This window comes from Hippichthys cyanospilos, chromosome 2 (genome assembly GCF_059441005.1).
Source record: "Hippichthys cyanospilos isolate Australia breed blue-spotted pipefish chromosome 2, RoL_Hcya_1.0, whole genome shotgun sequence".
Classification (NCBI taxonomy): Eukaryota; Metazoa; Chordata; class Actinopteri; order Syngnathiformes; family Syngnathidae; genus Hippichthys; species Hippichthys cyanospilos.
This window is the reverse complement of record NC_142370.1, coordinates 26279375-26300985: the sequence shown is the minus strand read 5'-3', so window position 1 is coordinate 26300985 and position 21611 is coordinate 26279375. Positions and strand designations below refer to the sequence as shown.

The 21611-nt window shown below is 40.9% G+C and overlaps 2 protein-coding genes and 1 long non-coding RNA gene across 3 annotated transcripts; 2 read left to right on the top strand and 1 right to left on the bottom strand.

The window, feature by feature from the left end:
• Positions 1 to 2239: 2239 nt before the first annotated feature.
• Positions 2240 to 10597, top strand: wnt10b (wingless-type MMTV integration site family, member 10b). Its single transcript, XM_088403396.1, has 4 exons — positions 2240 to 2352; positions 2906 to 3168; positions 5925 to 6316; positions 9091 to 10597. Exons 1-4 carry the CDS (start codon positions 2279 to 2281, stop codon positions 9589 to 9591), a joined length of 1230 nt encoding a protein of 409 aa, XP_088259522.1. The 5' UTR covers positions 2240 to 2278; the 3' UTR covers positions 9592 to 10597.
• On the bottom strand, positions 8504 to 13937 carry LOC148428036 (uncharacterized). Its single transcript, XR_015863805.1, has 3 exons — positions 13873 to 13937; positions 10972 to 11082; positions 8504 to 9486 (listed from the first exon to the last, which is right to left on the bottom strand). It is a non-coding gene; the product is annotated as an uncharacterized LOC148428036 (long non-coding RNA).
• On the top strand, positions 13874 to 18585 carry arf3a (ARF GTPase 3a). The gene is made up of 5 exons (XM_088403407.1): positions 13874 to 14023; positions 16217 to 16399; positions 16484 to 16594; positions 17609 to 17733; positions 17841 to 18585. Exons 2-5 carry the CDS (start codon positions 16252 to 16254, stop codon positions 18000 to 18002), a joined length of 546 nt encoding a protein of 181 aa, XP_088259533.1. The 5' UTR covers positions 13874 to 14023; positions 16217 to 16251; the 3' UTR covers positions 18003 to 18585.
• The last annotated feature ends 3026 nt before the right edge of the window (positions 18586 to 21611 follow it).

Below are 21611 nucleotides of genomic sequence, written 5' to 3'. Positions count from 1 at the left end.
CGTGTGTATCCATTTCTTCAATGTTCATTTCGCTTGCAATTTTCTTCATGTACGTGTGACATTTATCAGTCTACTTGCACGTTTGCATTTTGAGCTGCAGAGGTATAGAATAATCTCTGCGATGACATGCAAAAGGATGTGGGCTTTCGTAAAGAGGCTTGACGACAGCCAGCCTACATTTCTGGTGCGGCCCTACATAGGAAGGTGCCCTAACAGGGCTTCCTAAAGCAGTCATGCGACACCGAGCAGATTAGCTCCAATCCGGATAAAGAGAGAGCCTTTTATATACAAATCAACTTCAAATCACTTTTTAAGCCACTTAGATATACACGCCAAAGCAGAATGCTAATGCAGTTTTCATTGCTACAGCTTAGGGAATGGAAGGAGATTAATGAATCGGTGTCACTATGCGAGTCGTGTTCCGAAGGGGGGTGCAGTTTAACTTGGTGTGATGAAAGTCGTGCGGTCCCGGCGTCTATTCTTTACTGTTTTGTTTTCAAATCAACAGAAATGTTAACATTTACATACATTGTGATTATTTTAAGGATTCACGCCGTCATCATCAGTCGCGCCACACGGGCTCCTTGGCACCTGTTCGTCCACGCATCCATCGCCGCAGCTTTGAAGGCATCGCTAGAGCCGCGAAACTACATTATTCTCCTAATGTATGCATTGTGTGAAATAAAGACTTTGGGATGACAAAGTGAAGTTGTCGCTCTGATGGAGGTGCTTGGGGGCGTGGGGTGGGGCCGTATTGTCTGAGGAGCCGCTTGCCTGCTGCTGCCTTCCTCGTACAGTGGCATCTCCCACCACCCCTCCCCTATAGCCTAATTCATTGCACATCCATCAGTGACTCTTCCTCGCGCTTTCGTGGAAAACTATATAACATCTATTCTTACAGGGCGTTTTATTGTTCGAGATTTTAATGATTTTAAGGCAAACGCGCTTTGATGCTCGGGAAGTATAACGCTTGTGCGCAAAAGAGAAAAATTGACGCAAATCAATGCATAATTTTAACTCAGGTTTTGCTTTCGTGCCATTCACGCAGTGATGATCAATTCAGTTGATTAATTGTGAAATCTAATTTCGGTTAATGCCATTCAAGTTATGAATTGAACTAATTTATCCATTCGACCATCCATTTCTAGAGCCGCTTATTCTCACAAGGGCTTACTGGTGCCGATCCCGGCACACTGGGGACATCCGGAATGGTTGCCACCTAATTGCAGGGGACACAGAGACGAACAATAATTCACTCTCCCAATTGCACTTAGGGACAATTTAATATTCCCATTACACCAGGCATGCATGTTTTTGGAATGTGGGAGGAAGCCGGAGTACCCGGAGAGAACCCACGCGAGCTCGGGGAGAACCTGCAAACTCCACAAAGGAAGGCCGGAGCGAGGTAGATTAGAACAAGACTAGGAGGCGAATGTGCTAACCACTGCGCCGTTGAAGTATCTTAAAGACGTCGAAAGATGAAATACATGGAAAAATGTGACATTAAAATTCTATCTATCTTACACAATTAAAATAAAAATAAAAAAATCATGACGGGTCAAGAGCAGCGGTTCGGACTTTTCCATTGGCAACACCTTAATCGTTCGCTTGAAGCTATACAAGTTATGTAAAAGCCTAAACTAAATAATCAAAACACAATGACGAGACTTTTTTTCTTCAGCAAATTTCGTAAAAGCACGTAAGCACGTAAAAACACAACTTAAACTGACTGAAGCTTATGTGTACAGGTCGATAACTTTTACCCCGGGTATTTCTTTAATGTGTTTGTTTGTTGTTTTTCGTATTGAGAGTCTGCCGGGTAAGTGGCGGTTCATCAACGAAAATTCAAGTTGGCCCATGTCTTAAATGTGTTACATTTGTGTCAGGAATCTGTGTTTGAACTGTTATGAAAAACAAGAAGCCCAGAGTCGTTACACATTTTATCTATGCGCCACGATGAATATTGTGTGAAATTCCTAACGTTACTTTGAAGAGCATGTTATGACATAATAATGTGCCAGTCCAACTTCAATAGTCGGCAATATTTTGCAAACAGCAGTCTATGGGGCCTCCTCTTTCAACCCCCCCCCAACCCCTCACCCCCCTCCTGATCGTCCTCTTTCTCCAGTGTGCTTCGGCTCCTCTACTCTCTTTCTTCACTCTCCATTCGTTTGGCGCCGCGGCATTGATAATAAATCCTCATTTCTTAAAACAATCAATTGTCTTTTCAAACACGGGAAAACGTTATCAGTGATTTAATGTCACCGCTCGACAGAAAATGGAACTACCAAACAAACTCCGCTTGGACCGGTGCCCGATTCTGGGGGCAGCCTTGTTATTACCTGCGTTGACGTAAGTGCGCTTCAGAGCTACGTATATGCAAATTGTCTTAAAACTGCGTTTTGATGCACATTTACATGAATGGTTTTTGATTTTCAATTCTTTTTAAGTTTATTTCAGTTTTTATCAAAACGTCACACGTTTGAGTTTGACAAACACGCACACACGCACGGACACACGTACAGTACACCGACTATGTGTGCATACAATGATATTTATACGTACACTTGAATTAAAATGACTGGGTTAGTCTCTCTCTCTCTCTCTCTCTCTCTCTCTCTCTATCTATCTATCTATCTATCTATCTATCTATCTATCTATCTATCTATCTATCTATCTATCTATCTATCTATCTATCTATCTATCTATCTATCTATCTATCTATCTATCTATCTATCTATCTATCTATCTATCTATCTATCTATCTATGATTCATAAGACTGCAGCAATGCATGTAAAGCACTCGGTGTAGCAGAAATATCACTGAATACATTACAATTCAAAGTATTTTCAACATCCCGGTGAAATTGCACATCCGTGCAATTCCGTGCGTGTGTGTCCGCAGGGTGCTGTGTAATGACATTCTCAGCCTAAGGGTGGCAGGAGATCCAATACTAACCCCTAACTCGGTTTGCCTGCGCCTCGCCGGCCTTACTAAACGTCAGATGAGGACTTGCGTGCGTCGACCCGACGTAACGGCCTCCGCTCTGCAAGGCATCCAGGTGGCCATCCACGAGTGTCAGCATCAGCTGCGCGACCAGCGGTGGAATTGCTCGTCCTTGGAGGCTCTCAGCAAGCTGCTGCACCACAGCAACATCCTCAACAGAGGTGAGGGATGTCAAAAAGTTACATAAAAAAAGAAAAGAAAAGCTTTTGGGAGCAGGCAGTCTGGATTCAGATTCGAAACGTGGATCTTATTCTTATAACGTATCCAAATGAAAAACATTTTTCATATCCTTTTCATTTGTAGTTTCTGAACTTGAAAGTTGATACCCTTTGACCATGTTCTGCATGGAGATCCTGAATGGCTTTAGTGTGAACTCGTTAATCGCAATAGAAACATTCAACGTCTACATTTAAAAATGTGAAGATTTACATGCTAAATAAACAAATAAACAAACGAATAAATAAATAAATAAATAACACTCGGTTAATCACAATCCGAGTACCTCAATTGGGAATTTACTCACAATATTGAGCCACTGGTGTGCTATGTAAAATTATGCAACGTTACTCAATTGCTCCAAAAATTATTTGCAGTAATTACTAAAAATACTGTACAGTATCTTTGTTCAGCTATATGGGAGTAATGGAGTGATTGACAAAACAATTTAAAATTAATGTTGTTCCACGAGATGGCAGGTGGTTCAAAATTGACCTGGACTGCCAATATATTTGAAAACACAATATATTTACAGAAAATAAATAGTATAAATGGGGATCGATATGTACTAAATTATTTTCACTCAGAATGTACTCATTTACAGCGGTGTTTATTTAACCTTTGTGCAGGATTCTGACCATTTTAGATCATTTTCTTATACCTAATTCTTGCAGTATTGTAGCCATTATATTGCACACTCCTGGTATTGCAACCACTTAGTGGTTGTGCCATGTTGAATTTTGCCTCTCTTTTGACTCTCTTAAAAAACATTGTAATGAACTAATTTATGATTTATATTCATGAAAAGATGTCTCTGTATGACTTCTTTTTTCAAAAGAAGTCTCGACATGACCTCTTTTCACCTGTGAAGCCCTTTGAGTCTTTGGTGATTCAGGGCTATGCAAATAAAATGTGATTGATTGATTGAATTTCAAACAATATATGGATTTGGAGTCACAAGTCATTAGCTTGCAAGCCGGTCCTAAGCATGTCAGTCCAATCTCATCAAATTATTCATGTATAAATTGGATATTCACATAACATTACAAACTCTCAGCTGTTGACATATGCATGCTTGAATAATTTCGGCACAGATGACTTGCAGATCGGCTTACTTTCCTGGTAGCTTGGGGTGACGTCTTCTTGATTTGCATATTCAACTCAAATCTAAAGTCTCAGATCCACAAATCCTAAGGAGAGATCGATGCAAAAACGTGAAGTCGCGTATCGTGAGGTCATAGTCGTGCAAACGAGAGTTTTATTCAAAATACCTTGCAGTCGCAAGTTTTCAATTCGTAAATTCAACGCAATGTAGAGTTGTTCTCAAATCAAAACAATTCAAACTCAACACAATTTAGAGTCGTACACAAACAAATTGTTAAACATGCATACGTCTTTTTGATAGGATTCTACTGCATACTATGATACATTGCTGGTGTCAGGTGGAATTGTAACTCGATCAAACCATTTTTTGGGAGACGCCATCAAAATAACAGCACAGTGGGAACACGATGGCACAACCTGAAGGCTGCGAGTTTGTTTCGCAAACCTTGAGGAGCTTAAAAATAACGCCAACTAAATGTTGAAAATGTATCTCTATAATCTAGAAAAACATACAGATAATGTAAATGCATATTTATAATTGGTCTTATTATTTAATTAAGCATAAAATACACAAATATGGCATTTTTTTAAAAGTCAGTTCACAATGTGAGTAAAAGTAAAAGAAGACATTTTTTAAGTCATAAAACTTCTAATGAAATCTTATCCCATGTGAACTATGAAAATTAGTAACAGATGCAAAGTATTTAGTGCACAGGAAAGTTTTTTGTATTTGTTGATGTTCGAAGTCATGAGCATATCACACTATCTACAGTATTGATATTTTTTGGTACTTTTGTGCTTTTACATGTCAGAATCTGTACGTTTTTGAGTTTGCCGTTAATAAAGGAGTTGAATCAGTACTGTACTTCTAACACAAATATTTGTTTTGTTTCTTTCAGTTACAGAGGTATGTGTAGTTTTACGTGAGTACAGAGTGCAGGAACTGTTGCCACCTCTTTTAGGGGACACAAATACAATACATTTACTTTTAATCCATCACAGTAGTGGGCACTGCAAGCACACTGTCAGTAACATATGAGGACAGTGGACACAAGCTGCATTCCAAACTACTCTTCCATTGCAACCTCAAAAAGTTTGTAAATTTAAGTAATTCTGTGTCCATGCTTACACTCATATTTCAAACAAAATTATTGGAAACAACATTAGTCCATACCACCACCACTCCTAAAAAAAAATAATCAAAATGTGTGTTTTCATATAGACAATTCTTTATTCTGCTGCTTTATATTTAATGAGAAAAAATAGAACATTGAGAATTAAACAATTTGTGCAACATAATTATACTGTATTTCACTGTGACTCCTGTGACTCAGTAGGCTGCAGTTATAGTGTTGGATTTTTGCGTAGGAGCAATACTGTAAAATATTCTGCAATGCCATTTTAATCATCTACTTGTGCTGCCTCACACTTAAAAAATGTGTTAGTTACATCAGTGCTTTTGGATTACGTGTACGCATTAAACTAGCATTCTTCAATGGTGTGTTATGTAATGTTCCTTAATTCTTGAAGCTGGGGCACTCGTAACATGAAATGAGCAATCCCATCTCGCTTTTTGAACTGTATTTGTTTCCACAAGGTTTTCGTGAGAGTGCTTTCTCGCTGGCCTTGTTAGCAGCGGGTGTGGCGCACTCTGTGGCCTCAGCCTGCAGCATGGGCAAGCTAGGGGGATGCGGCTGCGAAGGCAAGCGGCGCCAGAGCAATGACAAGCTCCGGTTGAAGCTCACGCAGTTGCAGCTGCAGACCTTGAAGGGCGCGATGCCCACCGACCTGCGCTCCTCCCACCACTCTGCTGGATTCAAGTCTTTTCCGGATGAGTTCACCTCCATGCAGGAGACTTGGGAGTGGAGGGGCTGTAACCATGACTTGCGTTTTGGGGAACGTTTTTCCAGAGAGTGGCTTGACTCCCGGGGTTCTTCGAGAGACATCCACGCTCGTATGAGGATACATAACAACAGAGTAGGACGACAGGTGAGCAGTCAGTGGTCTTCATGTAGGTTTACTCCTCAGTCTCAGTGTGGACAAAAGTCTTATGGAGGCACATTTTAATGAGCTCATTAAATTATTCAAATTTGGTTGTTCTGGCCACTCAAGTCAAGTCAAATTCATTTGTATAGCCCCGAATCACCACAGCCTCAAAGGCCTTCTCAAGTGAAAAAGAAATCATAGATAGGATTATACAGAACATGACAAATACACAAAAACATTCCCTTCAACAAAGATCTCGGAAAAGAAAGGGATAAACTCAAAACCCCCATCTAGGGAAAATAGAAACCTTGAGAAAAGACCGCAGACGGGAGGAGCCTCCTTCCAGGCTCAAAAGGTTGCACTAGATGCCAAGTACCAAACGTAACACATTGTGCCATATTAAGCAGTAAGTGTCCAGTGCAAAGATGCCATGATACAAGGAGATGCCATTAGGTAAGACCCTGCTGCATTTTGTACTGACTGCAGGCTTTTGATGCAAGACACGGAACTCCAGAAAACAATATGTTACAGTAGCCAAGGCTGGAAGTAATAAACACATGAATAAATATGGGTGTATCTTGGTGCTATCCGAAAGGTGAAAGAACGCAGTTCTCATAGTGTTCTTTACATGCATTTGAAAAGAGAGAGTTGAGCCAACTATCACGAAGCTGTGCCTAGTTACTTTCGTTTTTATCCTGGATTTGGGAAGAAGAAATTTTGCACCAAGTAGTTGCAAACTAACTTCTTTGGTTTCTTGACCTTGTATGGGCATAGGGAGATATGGGAAAACCAGGTCCAGAAAGCAAAACCCTACCACATTTTGGTTCAGCCACAGGCACTTCTGTTCAACCTGCAGTCAAATGAGCTCATTAACATGTCAGTTAAGTGAAAGCACCTGTGGCTATAGCCAAACCATGGCAGGGTTTTTTCTTTATGGACCTGAAATTCCCATCCCTGCTAATAGGTTTATAGCACCCAAATTAATATTAGCTTTTTTCTTGTTATTGTTTCGTGGATGTCACGAAGGGGGGCACGGCAGCCACATGGTGAGAGGCGCGGTTTCAGTCAACGCGACGTTCCTTTTCCTGGTTAGAAATGTCGCAAGCAAAATCTCAAATTTTAAATTGTCCCATTGTCACAAAGGTAACATTTCAACATTTATATCCATTTATTTAACTTTAAAGAGTTTAAAACACCAAGATAGAGGCCCTTTAAGGACTTGGCTAAAATATTGAAAAGACTTGACTTGACTTAAACTACATGATTTGACAAGCCATGTTTACTTTGACTTAAACTACATGATTTGACAAGTCATGTTGTTTAGGCTCGGTTTACGGTTGTCTGATTGGCTCAGTAACATCAACCTGGCAAGCTGATTGGTCGAGACGCCTCGACAGGAAACGCAGGATCCTAGGCTGTCGTTTGCTTGTCTCAATCTCTGCTGGAAACTTGCGCCTTGCAAACACTCGTTTTAGATTTGTTTTCCTCGTGACGCTGAAGAAATGGCTCATAAACATTCTGCACCTTCTAGTGAACAAAAAAGCAAAAGGAAGATGAAGACTGACAACCAAAAAGTTAAAATACGCCCGTCCAAGTCGTGGATGATGGCTGATAGCCAGCTAAAGGGTTCAACGGGCGCTAACCCCGTCTCAAGGGCTCAATGACAGCACGGTCAGAGTCATCAAGGTCAACAATCGTGCCGATGGAGTCACAGCATTTTTTAAGGGCATTTTGTCCCAAAATAAAAGAAATGAAGAATCAACAACTCTCCATCATGATGTCCCTGTCCATCAGAGCCACTAGCAGAGCTCTAGTCATAAGCAAGAGCCTGTAAGACTTGGTTTTTATGACGCAAGTTTTAAGTTTAAATGAGACAAGTTTTAGTGGCTGATGCGGGTTTATTGACGTTTAAATGCTCCAAAATATAGCCTGTGTATCCCAGTAATGCTTACGTGTGCGCACGACAGGTAGTTATCAGAGTCAGACATCACTGAAGGTGTACATGTGAAAGTCATGGACTGCCACTGATATATATGAGATATTTTTTAATGTCGTTTTTATAGTCTGAAACTTGTCATGAAAAATGAAAAAGATATTCAATTACACCAGTGCTTCTCAATTATATTTTGCAAAGCCCCCCTTTGGAAAGAGAACCCCCCCCAAACACACACACACACTTGACGCGCCAACTATAAAGCAGATTATGATCTCTATAAAAATGTATACCAAAACCTGTATCCTTTTTAATTAACAAACGAAAAAAGCAATATACATCAACTTTCAAGTATTTTTTTACAGCTTTTATAAGGGTTACAACTTAGTCTAAAACAGATCAAAACAACCAAGTGCATCAAAGTGCCTGAAAGATGAAAATTCTTATTTTTTGCAACATTTCCCTGGGGTCACCTGTGCCTCCCCTGGCATCACCTCGTGCCCTTCCAGGATCACAATTTGAGAAGCACTGACTTACACCCAAGTATAAGGACTTGCTTGAAGTTAAGGGTGGACTTAACTTGATTTTTCTTTCTCAAAGTAATTTGGGACTTGACTTGAGAATTACTTGCGATTTGCACTCGCTGTTTGTAACTCACTCCCGCCGCTGGCCACTTGTAGTGGTTCATAAAATTAATGCCTCAATCCAAACTTGATGCGTCATTCACAACCACCCTGCGTATGCCTGGGAACCAATCCGGGGTAAAGTCCACTCACAGGGACAAGAACCTTATCCACATCCACGCGTGTTTGATCTGCTGTCATATTCATCTTTCCATGCACAGATTGTAGCTGACAACATGAAGAGGAGGTGCAAGTGTCATGGCACGTCAGGGAGCTGCCAATTCAAGACCTGTTGGAATGTATCACCGGAGTTCCGTCTTGTGGGTTCGATCCTCAAGGAAAAATTCCTCTCAGCCATCTTGGTCAACTCGCAGAACAAAAACAATGGCGTTTTCAATCCCCGAACTGGGAACGGCGGCCGAAGGAGGACAGGGAGCTTGAGCAGAGGTCGTCGTCGCAGCTTGTCAAGAGAGCTGGTGTACTTCGAGAAGTCCCCTGACTTTTGTGAGCGTGACGCGGCTGTAGACTCTCTGGGCACGCGCGGCCGCATCTGCAACAAAACGAGCCACGGCACGGACAGCTGCGGCTCGCTGTGCTGCGGCCGAGGACACAACATACTGAAACAGAGTCAGAGGCAGCGCTGCAACTGCAGGTTTCACTGGTGCTGCTACGTTCTCTGTGAAGAGTGTAGCGTCAACGAATGGGTCAGCGTGTGCAAGTAGATCCACATCTGTCGACTCTGCATTGCCTTAATACTTCGGCGCCATGGTACATTCTCCGCAAAGAGCACTTCACTCTCTGTTATTGCTCATACGATTGGTTTTAGTGAGTCTATACCAGACAATTTGCGAGCTCCCCATCATCTGGTGTGAGTTTACGCTTCGTAGCTGCCGGTATCATCACAACACTCGACCTATTGCTTTGTAAATCTATTTTATTAATATAATTATGGTGCTGTCAGTGGCCAAGTGATTACGGCCACGTCAGCTTGGTTGTAATTAGTCTCTTCTCCTTACTTTTGTTTCATATTTTGTATATAATTCACCCACACACATTTAGATTTAATTCTTTTGTAAAAATTGGAAGCTGGCACGTTTGGAATTGATTCCATAATAGAGCAATTGCTTCATGGCAGATGTTACAGGTGACAAAAGCTTTGTATCATGTGTTTCACTATTTTCATAGAAATCTTGCTCCTCGGCACTTGGGTGTTGTGCGCACTGTTTCTTATTTGTGTCGCCAGTGGAAGCTCAACACGGTGCCCTTTTTGGAGCCCTTTTTCATTGCCAATTCATACTGTGAGTGGAGTTCTTAATGACTGCCGTACATTGTTGGCTTTAAGTACGACTTGATACAGCGGCCCAATTTCTTTACTGCTTATCCGAAATAGGATCGCGGGTGAGCTAGAGCATTTTCCATGTCAGTCAGTCATAGAGTCGGACTTATCCTGAGACCTCAGCCTTGAAATGCAGGGGGGGACAAATATTACCAATACAATAGTGACAACTATTTTGATGCTACTGTACTCGATTCGTACAGCACTGAAGCGAATCGTCTTGAATGTCAATCTTTGCAACTACTACTGGCAAATATTAGCATCGACAATATTTATAAAACACACTGTAAATATAGACCTTACTTTGAGTATGTTGTCGCTACAGCCTCTTTGGATGTGGCAAAGTAGAGTGATTTGTAAAGATACCTTGTTCATTTGCTCCCTGGAGATGCGTCATCAATCTACATGTCATTGGATTATTAATAAGACAGTGCTTCTGATGTTATGTATTATTAAATTGTAATTCCATTTTGTGAATACAATTTGCCAATTTTATGGGTAATATGATTGCCAGATCCAATATAGTGGACGTGCTGACATGTTGCAATGGACTACCCGAATCATGGTGGACGTCTTCAGCAGAATTAAAAAGAAACAAAAGGAAAGGAAAGTTTCAGAAAGAAAGAAATAAAAGAAAGCTGCAGTGGTTTATTTTATTAAACAGATTCAAATTGCCCTTTCGTTGCAATCCCTAGTGTGATATGACCCTCATTTGCCATATTGCAATTGTGCAGGGGCAGTCAGCCCATAATGTCAAAAAACTCACCTGTTTAATGTTACAAATTCATGCTGACGTCTTCACTTATGCCCACAACACCCTCTGGAAGTAGTCGAATGCTCGCCCCATTTCCCACGGAAGTTCACTATAGAAGCTTACCTGTAGGGAAAACAATTTGTCCATAAAATCTAAAACATTTAGGCAATGGTTCTAATATTTTCAGAGGTTGACATGGGCATTTCGAGACATTTTGACACTAAACAAATACCAGATTTGTATGCTTATTTTAAGCTTCTTAGTATATCAGTCTGAACATCCAATCCAATCCAACTTTATTTGTTAAGCACTTTAAAACAACCACAGCTGACTGAAGTACTGTAGAAAAAAAAAAATAAAAACATTGTAACAACAGACACAACATAATGCACATATTTTTAAAGACATGCAATGCCGCCACATTTAGCCCTGCACATTAAGCATCATTTTCAGCAAGACTGCAAGAAACTGTTGTTGGGTGAGACAGGCCTTCAAAATCACATCACTTTTGTCTTAGTAATAGACACCGGAAAAATTCTCGACACAAAAATAGCCGCTATAATGAAATCAAATCAAAGGATTTGTGCCTGAAACGGTAATGGTGGTAAGTGTGTGTGTGTACGTGTGTGTGTGTGTGTGTGTGTGCGTGTGTGTGTGTGTGTGGGGGGGGGTCGGGTCGGCATACACGCACGCCCTGTGATCCGCCTGTGAGGACGGATGTCCATTGAGAACTTTAAGAATCACTCATGCTCCTCATGCGCACATTTAGACACTTTAATCAACCAAGGATTTATTTTTGGGGGAGCATTGGAGGAAGTTGTAGCATTCGGTTAAATAAAATACAAACACCAAAAGAATATACAAACCCATCACATGAGGGGTTGAGTTGAGTTTGGAACACCAAACGTCCGTGAGAGTCAACAACCACAACCCAGCAATTAAGCATCCTTGTTCACAGTGTAGCTTCGCCGCACTCTTGCTAACACCCTTTTCTTTGTCATGCACTTTCAGCAAAATGCTAATGTCTGCACCTGGCTGGAATCATCTGTAATATCTTAAATGTCTGCACGGAAAGCCTGGTCTACCAAAGGTTCTAACACAAATTATATACTTTCAGCACAGACTTGGGGAAGTAGCTTTTGACTCGAGGAATTGCTGTGCTTATGGCTGAAACGACTACTTTGCTTGTTGGTTTCTTAGTGAGAAGAAAAAGACAGCGGCCAATATGGATTAATGAGAGCCTGGATTTCTGGTTCGCATGTACTCATCCTTTCACCCCAGAGCTGCCGAAACCATGTGTCAGACAGAGGTTGGTGGATAGACAGGAATTGCTTTCTCTCTTTCTATCATTGCTGCAGAGCCAGACATGCAAAGAAACACTTTGACAGCGGGCAAATAATGACAACCAGACTGGGTTGAAATTAAAGAGAGGCGACTAGAGAGGAAGTTTGGGGAGATAAAAGTGACCCGCAGTGATTGACATCATGATTATATGTATAAAGTGAGGCGATTTAGTGTGTTTAGCTGGATACAAAGATAGAGATACAGCAGATCCATGGTGCAGAGCAGGAGTAAAGGACAAACGGGGGCTACAGGGAAGGGATGAATAACGTGCGCGCTGTATAAATACAAGCCTCACAACATCTGCTTCTCAACTCTCCTTTCATTTTTGATGTGGGACAAGGCCGGGAAGGAGAGCGGCAGAGAAAACACAAGGAAGCAGCTACCCAGAACATCAAAGCCCCTGCCCTCGAAATGCAGGCCCTCATTAGTTCAGCTAGCAGAACCGACCAGACTTGTGATTGTGTTTGCTGGGGTGCACGCTGGCAGATACTTCAGAGGAGAGGTTCCTTTACGTCAGAACCAGCCACCCCACCTCCGCCACCACCCAAGCCCTCTGTAACCCCCCTGTAACCCTCACCAAAATTCTCAGATCACACAAAACTCGTCGTGAGCCCCCACCATCCTCTCCGCCCCATAATCTGGTGTGCAGCTGCAAACATCTGCTCCCCCCGCTTTATTCCTGTGCCTTCAACCGCCGGATTGATAAACATATCTCGCGACCAGTTCGACGCGAGCTCCGTTTTAACGGTCCCGTTTTGTCTTTGAGCACATTAAAGTGTCACTTGAAAACTTACGGTTTTGTTTCACATAATGGTTTGAGTACAAATACGGCTTTCAACATGTCATCACTCATCAATATTTGGGCACATTTGCAAAGATTTTGTTAGTTTGAGTCGATGCATTGTTTTTATACGGAGATTGCTGAGTGTTTCTATATATACATTTGATAGGTAAAGCGCCCAAAAAAGATTGAAGTACTGTGCAGTGTTTGAAAGCAATAATTCAGGTGGGACTCGAACAAAGTCTGATTTCTCTTTCAACTGGCACCAATTTTTAAGTCGAGGAGACTGAACATTTGTCAAGCGAAAGACAACTCTGACAAATACTTAAGTATAAAAGTAAACAATACATGCAACGTTAGATAATTTTGCTAAGAAACAAACCTCGGTACACAAATACTTTCCCCTGTATTTACCTCCATAGAGAATAAGACAAAATACTCAAGTATAGTGCAGATACATTAATCAAGTAACTAATTCAAATTATTTTTGTCATTGCACCTTTATTTTGAGTGAGATGAAATTTGCAACTCCCCTCATTCTAAATTTACGCCAATTACGTGAAACCTACAGGGCAGGAGTAACGAAGCGTCCAATTACAGTTTACTTATTTATTAAGACGATCCCTGTGTCAAATTATTCATGCGAGTTTGCCATTGGATTCTTTGTTTGTGACGCAGTAGTCCGGCTCACTTCTCTCATTGCACACCTTTTTCGTTACTAAATGGTAGCCATTAAATTTGTCAGATTAAACGGGATAAAGATCTGTAATGTGTGTTTTCCCAATTACCGAGAGTCGTCCAACAGAACTGCGTGTTCGTTGCTCAGCATCAGTGCAAGTGCGCTCGTTACCCAAATGTCACGAGATTACGTGGATGAGTCATCGCGAGACCTGCGACGAGCCTGACTCCTCCATCCAGCTGGCAGCTTCCCGTTGACGGGTAAGTGGAAATGAAATGCTTGTGGCTAAATGCGAAACATATAGACGAGCAAATGTGACATTTGTGTTCCATATGTTTTGACATACGAGAAGCGTTTTGGCAACTAAATATCGCTGAATGGAGGTTCTTTAATCGACGACATCAGGCCGACCGGTGTGCTCTGGTCGTGACTGGATGCGACGGCTGCAGCACATACATACACACGCAAACACACGCACGCACGCACACACACACACGCACACATTGTAGAAGATACATAATACTACCTAAATGGAATTTGGAAGGATAGGTTTTAAATTTGTGCAATCGGAACACGACACCAGCCCTATAGTCATCCTCCTCTTTCTCATCCTCATCAACAAGCTTAATCTTTGGCGACGTATACGCAGCTGAAGCGACTGCAGCATAATGCAGCAATCCCACGATGAAACCCCCGGCACACTAAGCATCGCATTGATAATTGACGTTTTGATTTAAAACGCGCTTTTTATTTATCTATATCGAGAATGCATTGAGTTCTGTTTAATCCCTCACATGCAGGCCTACTTATTTAATCATTTGCTACAGTTTTTAGTTAAACTTGCACTCGCTAAATACCATTATTTTTGCTAAAAGTTAGTAATTATTTTGTTTAAAAAAAATCTCCGATCTTAATGAACTTTTGTGATTTTAAATACTGCTTTTATATTGAATCACATCATAATGCCTTGCTGTATGGCCATTTTGAGTCGTCAGTAGTACTTGCAGTCGTAGTTTGGGACAATCTGCTACATGACAGCAGCTTGTCAAAGATAAATCAAAACAAGACAAGATGACAACATGACAGCAGCCTGTCAAAGATAAATCAAAACAAGACAACACAGTACTAATCTGGTCATCTTTAAAGCAGTGTTTATTTGAGAATGATTTACATTTTATGTTCACACATTCAACCTCCACATGAAGCAACACGTTGAGGAAATACATTTTTGTCCCTCAAACTGATTTATCTCTTTATTTCCCACTAGGGTGTAATGAAGAGATGTTTAGCTATAAATAGTTTCCCTTTATCTAGAATAGCTCTATAAGTAGTCATGGTAGTCGATCAGGGATGAGGTCAGGGATGTCAAAGTCTTGTGGTAGTGGGTGTCACCCCAACCTATGTTTTTAACACCCTCACTTTTCACACCGCCCCCCTCACCATTCCCTCCACTACCACACACAGACACACAATTTTGTCAGCCTCAAATGGTATGTGAATCCCAAAACAATGAAAGTGCTCTGACAAAGATCTTACAATTTTAGTCAATGCAACGGGGCACTAAAATACAGGTGGTGAGGCATAAAAGACCACGAGCCGGACTTTGGACATGATGCTTCATGATGCAAAATGATGCTTCAGCGTGTTTATTGGCATTTTCAGCTGAAGGTTATTGTCAAACGATTTGTACATCTATGGTGTGTATTTCAAACAACCACACCTCACAACCTTAGTGCCAACATACAATGGGAATCGTGTCGTACACGTGGTACTTTTAGTAACAGATATCTAAACATAAATGGTGCAGCAACACTTGTAGACAGATAAAATAACAACACTTGCATAAATTCTTTATCCTATGTGAAGAATGACTGCCTTACTGAAAAGCATAGTCATGAGTTGGGTCTTCAGTATAGTATATCGATAGGTCTCTTTTACACAACCCCCTGCTGTACAAAGCGGGCAAACTCGAATCAGCAGCACAATGTGCATGACTGGCCCAGTGACAACTAAATCATGAATATAAAAATGATGCTGCATTTGTTGCATAGGTTACTTTTGATGCAATGCTATTGTCAGGACTTCACAAGACACAAATAAAAATACTTCACCTGCCGTACAGACTTTCACTGCATTTGTGCAAGCCAGTAGGTTGAAACGTAGCTATTTGGCACCACAACCTCCCCATCTGACTGATTTTGTACACCAAGAGCTGTGCAAATCATTTCACAGGTCCACTGCCTTCCAAGGTGTGAAGCACTTTTGCCGACTTTCTTCTGAGGTGGCTCTACCATATGACGATGTACTAATGTTCAGAGTTGTTTTTTTAAGATGCACAAAGTCCCCATCACGTGCGTTTTCTTGTGCGGTCTAGACAATCTAAATGTGCGGTTCATTGTTTTGCCTTTCCGGCATGCATGCCACACAGTCTTTAACAGATGCTTCTGTCAAAGTTGTCTTGCAGCTAAGGAGCGAGCCACAGGACACCATGGGCAACATCTTTGGAAACCTGTTGAAGAGCTTGATAGGAAAGAAGGAGATGAGGATTCTCATGGTGGGGCTGGACGCCGCTGGGAAAACCACCATCCTTTACAAGCTGAAGCTGGGCGAGATCGTCACCACCATTCCCACGATTGGTGTGTGAGGCGAGAACCGCTGAAAACAAACATCTATCACCGAATCCATTTTGTGTGACTCCTTTATCATTTCCTGTTGTTTAGGCTTCAACGTTGAGACAGTGGAGTACAAGAACATCAGCTTCACTGTGTGGGACGTGGGCGGCCAGGACAAGATTCGTCCCTTGTGGAGGCACTACTTCCAAAACACTCAGGGTAAGTGACTACCTTGGTTCTCCATTCCCAGTGCGGCCGTGTGCACACTGTCATACTAGCTGACTCATATTTTAGGTCATTACTCTACAGATGAACGCAGCCCACAAAAGTATTAGTCACAGTGAGGAGTCAAATTCAAAATTTTAAAGAATCTACATCACGCCATTTGAAACACAGTTGACTTTTACATGACATCATCCCAAAGAGTTTATTCCTTTTAAAGTTTTTCTTTGAAAACGAATTACGTCTGACATATCATTTTTAATGGCACATTACGTGCATTTTGTTTCATTGTGAAAGGCCGCACAAGAAGCGCGGGGGGTGCCATGTACAAGCATGGAGTTTCAAAGTTGCAAAATGAATGCACTCCACTTGCTAAAATCCTTGTGCTCAATAGCACAACAAAGTGCATTAATACCAATATTATTTAGCTAGCAGTTCCTAAGGCGTCCGTACTTCATTCTTGATCATGCTATTTGCAGTCTCGGGTTCATGAACTAAACCATACATTTATGTAATTATATAACTTTAAATATACCTTTAACAAATAATCTGTGGTAGAGAATCAAAAGTCTCAGAACGTTGCATGTAAACATCCCTGACATAAAAATAGGTGTGGGAGTGGCCAAAGTGACAAGGGGTGGCAATGGCCACTTTTAGCACCATCGAGGAAAAAAAATAGCTAAATATATAGAACAGCTCGCAAACAAGTCCAGAGTGTTTTCTGCCTTTTGCAGCAATCAGCTGATGAGCTCCAGCTTCCTGCAACTGTGAACCAGGCAATTTGTGCGGAGATTGTATTAATGGATGTGTTTTATTGTTTTCACATATAACCACTGATTAAAATTCTCATGACGCTTCACAAAGATCCTGTTCATTTTCTCAAGGTTTTATAACAACCGCAAACATTTGAACAAATCGGAGGCCAACTAGCATTTTGGAATGCGTCGTGTTTGCCGTTCTACTGTTCTTCATTGCTCCTCATGAGACAGTGCACTTGCCTTTTTTGTGCAGGCTTGATCTTTGTGGTAGACAGCAACGACCGCGAGCGTGTGAATGAAGCTAGAGAGGAACTCATGAGAATGCTGGCAGAGGACGAGCTGCGGGATGCTGTTCTTCTCGTCTTTGCCAACAAGCAGGTATAGACTTGAGTGTTCATCTTCATCTGAACTTTATGGCATGATGCAGAACATCTGTAAATGAGATGACTTGACACAACTGCTGCTTTGTTTTTGATTTTTTTCAGGACCTGCCCAACGCCATGAATGCGGCCGAGATCACGGACAAACTTGGCCTGCACTCCCTGCGCCACCGCAACTGGTACATTCAGGCCACCTGCGCCACCAGCGGAGACGGGCTTTATGAGGGTCTGGACTGGCTGGCCAATCAGCTGAAGAACAAAAAGTGAAGACAAGTGGGGAACTGCCAGCTCCAGGTAGTACTTCTTTTGGATGCATTGAGTTTACATCGAGAGGCAGTACTGAGAAGCCCCTCCCAGGTGACTCAACAGCCTTCACCCCCCCCCCCCCCCCCCAAAAAACAAAAAAAAACAAAAAAAAAACAACTTCTCTCTTGTTCTTTTACTTGATTATTTATTTGATTTTTTTGATTTTAGGATCTGCTGTGAGAGTTTTTGATCAACCGATGTGACCTAAATGTTCTGCTTTCTATACACTGGATACATAAATCGGGATGTACAATGTGAATCAAGTACAGTATACAGTATTGTTGCTGAACTGGCATGTGTATTTTCTCTCCTTTCCTGACTCTTAAATTTGTGTCATGGTCTAAACTTGCGCTGGTGGGGTCATGTTACATAATTGTACTAAATGTAAGTGATAACAAATTTTGAGTAGCAAGTTGTTAAAATGTGAAAAACCATAATAGTCACATGTTCATGATTATTTGTCTAAAAATACACTGCATCAGAGTAAAACACACACACACTCACACACACACACACACACACACACACACACACATATATATATATATATATATATATATATATATATATATATATATATATATATATATATATATATATATATATATATATATATATATATATATATATATATATATCTTGGACTACTTATATATTTATTTTCCTTACATTACACTTGAGAATTTTATAGTCCTAACGTTTTAATCAGTTTTTTTTATTTTGAAGCAGATTTCAATTGTAATTATAATACAGTACGTATATCACACCTTCGCTAATGGAAGCAGTGAAAGAATTAAGAACCTCATACAATTGTATATTACTGCTTCCCATGCTGCACGTTCATACAGACAAATCAGGCTTGTGGGTTTATGAAAGCCATGACTCGCTGGCGACTGCTGTAAATAAAGATACCAGTGTATGCTTGGTCCCCTTGCCATGCTCGATAAGGGTTCTATTAATGTGTACATGTATCTGAGGTGTTATTACTGTACAGATGCACGTGTCAGAATGAAGAGCCGGACCCACTGCCGGGCATATCAGATGACGCGTTGCTGTTGGCTGGTGTAGCCACCAATATACATTGATTGAATGTTTACTTGTCAGCTCCATTGTGTAAGCAGCTGCATCTGTCATTTGCCAGTAAGCATTTGCCATGGCTAGATCTCTGATTGGCCAAACGGTCTGTTTCTTCTATGATAACATGCACACTCTCCTTCGACACACACTGTTATAACATTTTCTTTTTCAGTTGATGGAGCATTCATTTTTTTTCTTCTAATTAATATTGTAACTTTAGATCATCACAAAAGCATATGGAGGAACACGATGAGGCATTTTAATATGTTAGAACCCAACTACCTTCTAATATGCAATCGCATGCTTTTGTACATCATTATATAAAGTATATCAAGAGATTTGTGATCAAATCTACCATTTTGTTGCTGTACCAGCATCATTACTGACTGAGTGTGTGCGTGTGAGATGCTCTCTGTTGTTTTTGCGTGTGTGTGTGTGTGTGTGTGTGTGTGTGTGTGTGTGCAAGCATTGTTTATATGGCCTCACATTGCCACTGGTTGAGTTCTACTTAACAAGCAGGTATGTCCATCTCAATAGGTCTTATTTCTCGAAAGAACATGTTGTCATGATCAGCAGACTTTACCTTGATGAAGTGAATATGTTACAGCATAAGCTAACGTGTTCATTGAAGTAATTTCAATTCGTACTTCTGACTCCAAATTGATCAATAAAGAAGACAAACTCACCTTTCATCATTGACTGTTGCTCATTTGGATAGTTTTGCATTACTGTATAGTGCACACGTGAGGTCAAGTAAAAACACTATTGCCAATGTCTCATGTCCATAGACAATACAAGATCAGTGATCTTGTCATTTTACCGAGGGCCATCTCAGTAGAAAGAGTTGATGGTTTTGCATAGTGATCTGTGTTTGACTCCATTGTATGTTTTGAAAATAATGTGGAAAACCTTTTTATAACACGTTGCCAAATTTGTTACTTCACAATATCTACAGTATGTAGCTGTCATATAGTCAACAATACAAAATTTGAACCCAAAATCCCAAATGCGGCAGAAAGGAAAATAGCCATTGGTTTTTGTTTAAGTGGGGTTTGGGACGACACAGCTCCGCTCCATAGTCGCAATCAGAGGTCCCTATATGGGAGAGTACCCCTGTGTCTCCAGGGGTGTGACAGCAGTATGTGAGTCAGAGCTGCTCCCGGGGCCACCAGCTCTCCGGCCCCCTGCAGGATGGCTACAATAGTCGCCCCAGGGCAGATGCCATAGCTGGGATTCCCACCCGTAACCGGGGCGCCTTCGCCCAGGGCACAGACACACTGGCAGCAGCCCCGCAATCAATTCATCAATCTTCGAAGGGAGACATTACTGCAAAAGGCCAAAGCAGTCACCCCCACAGTTCGCCTTGGAAGAGGCCACTAGGGACACTGACACCATGGCGCAAAGTGCAGAAAATCATAAAGGGCTCAAGAGTCAACCAGAGAACTAACAAACAGATTATTTTGGATGAGAATAGTTCATTTCTGTTGTCTTTAAAAATTAAGCTGACAATTATTCGTTGGTTTATTTCTTTTTTTTTCTTCAACTCATTATGTTGTGTTACTTTGCAGACATAATGGCTGCAATCGTCTTAAGGTGGCTGTCGGGGGTGGTAGCAAGTCAAGTGCTTTAAACGTCATCCTGAAGCTCTTCAGACTCTGTCTCCTCCTGCTGGACAATAGCAACTTTGACTACTTTACAAAGATGATAATAACCGTAATGAACTGACTCTAAAGGGCAAATACTCATTTAACTATTTTGTATAGATAAAGTGAAATATTCAAAATGGCACGGCAGAATAGGATTCTACATTTCACTGCATACAGCACCAGATAGTGTCACTTTTTATTTGTTATTGACTGTATAAACAAATGAATTAATTAATGAATTCTACTTTAGTGGCGCTTTAATGTAACGACTGTATTGGAAAGTTTTTTTTTGTTTAATTAGTATTAGAATATAAAAGCGCAACACGATATTATGGAAGACTGATGTGGTGAGTCCAGTATTTGACGAGTTCAAGAAAAAAAAAGGGCTAGCCAGACTTTAAGACATGCGGACTGGTAGATGATCACATCGGTCATTTGCAAACTCTGTGAAACCAACCAAAAACGTGTCTGAAAAAAACCTTGTTTTTGAAATCCCAGAAACCGTCATTCCAAATGTATCTTACTTCAGATTATTCCATCTAATAAAGTCATTTAATCGCAAACTCCAAATTACACAATCGTAAACGTTTGCCTAATAGGCCTACGTCCCCAAACATGTTTGTGCTCCCTATATATATATATATATATATATATATATATATATATATATATATATATATATATATATATATATATATATACATACAAGCCTGCAACCCTTGTGAGGATAGGTGTGTCTAGGAAATGGATGGATGTATATTTGAGAGAAAAATTAATGCAGTGTACATATTTATTTAAATCTTTAGTTATTAAATCTTATACAGTGACTGTACTGTTATACCTGAAA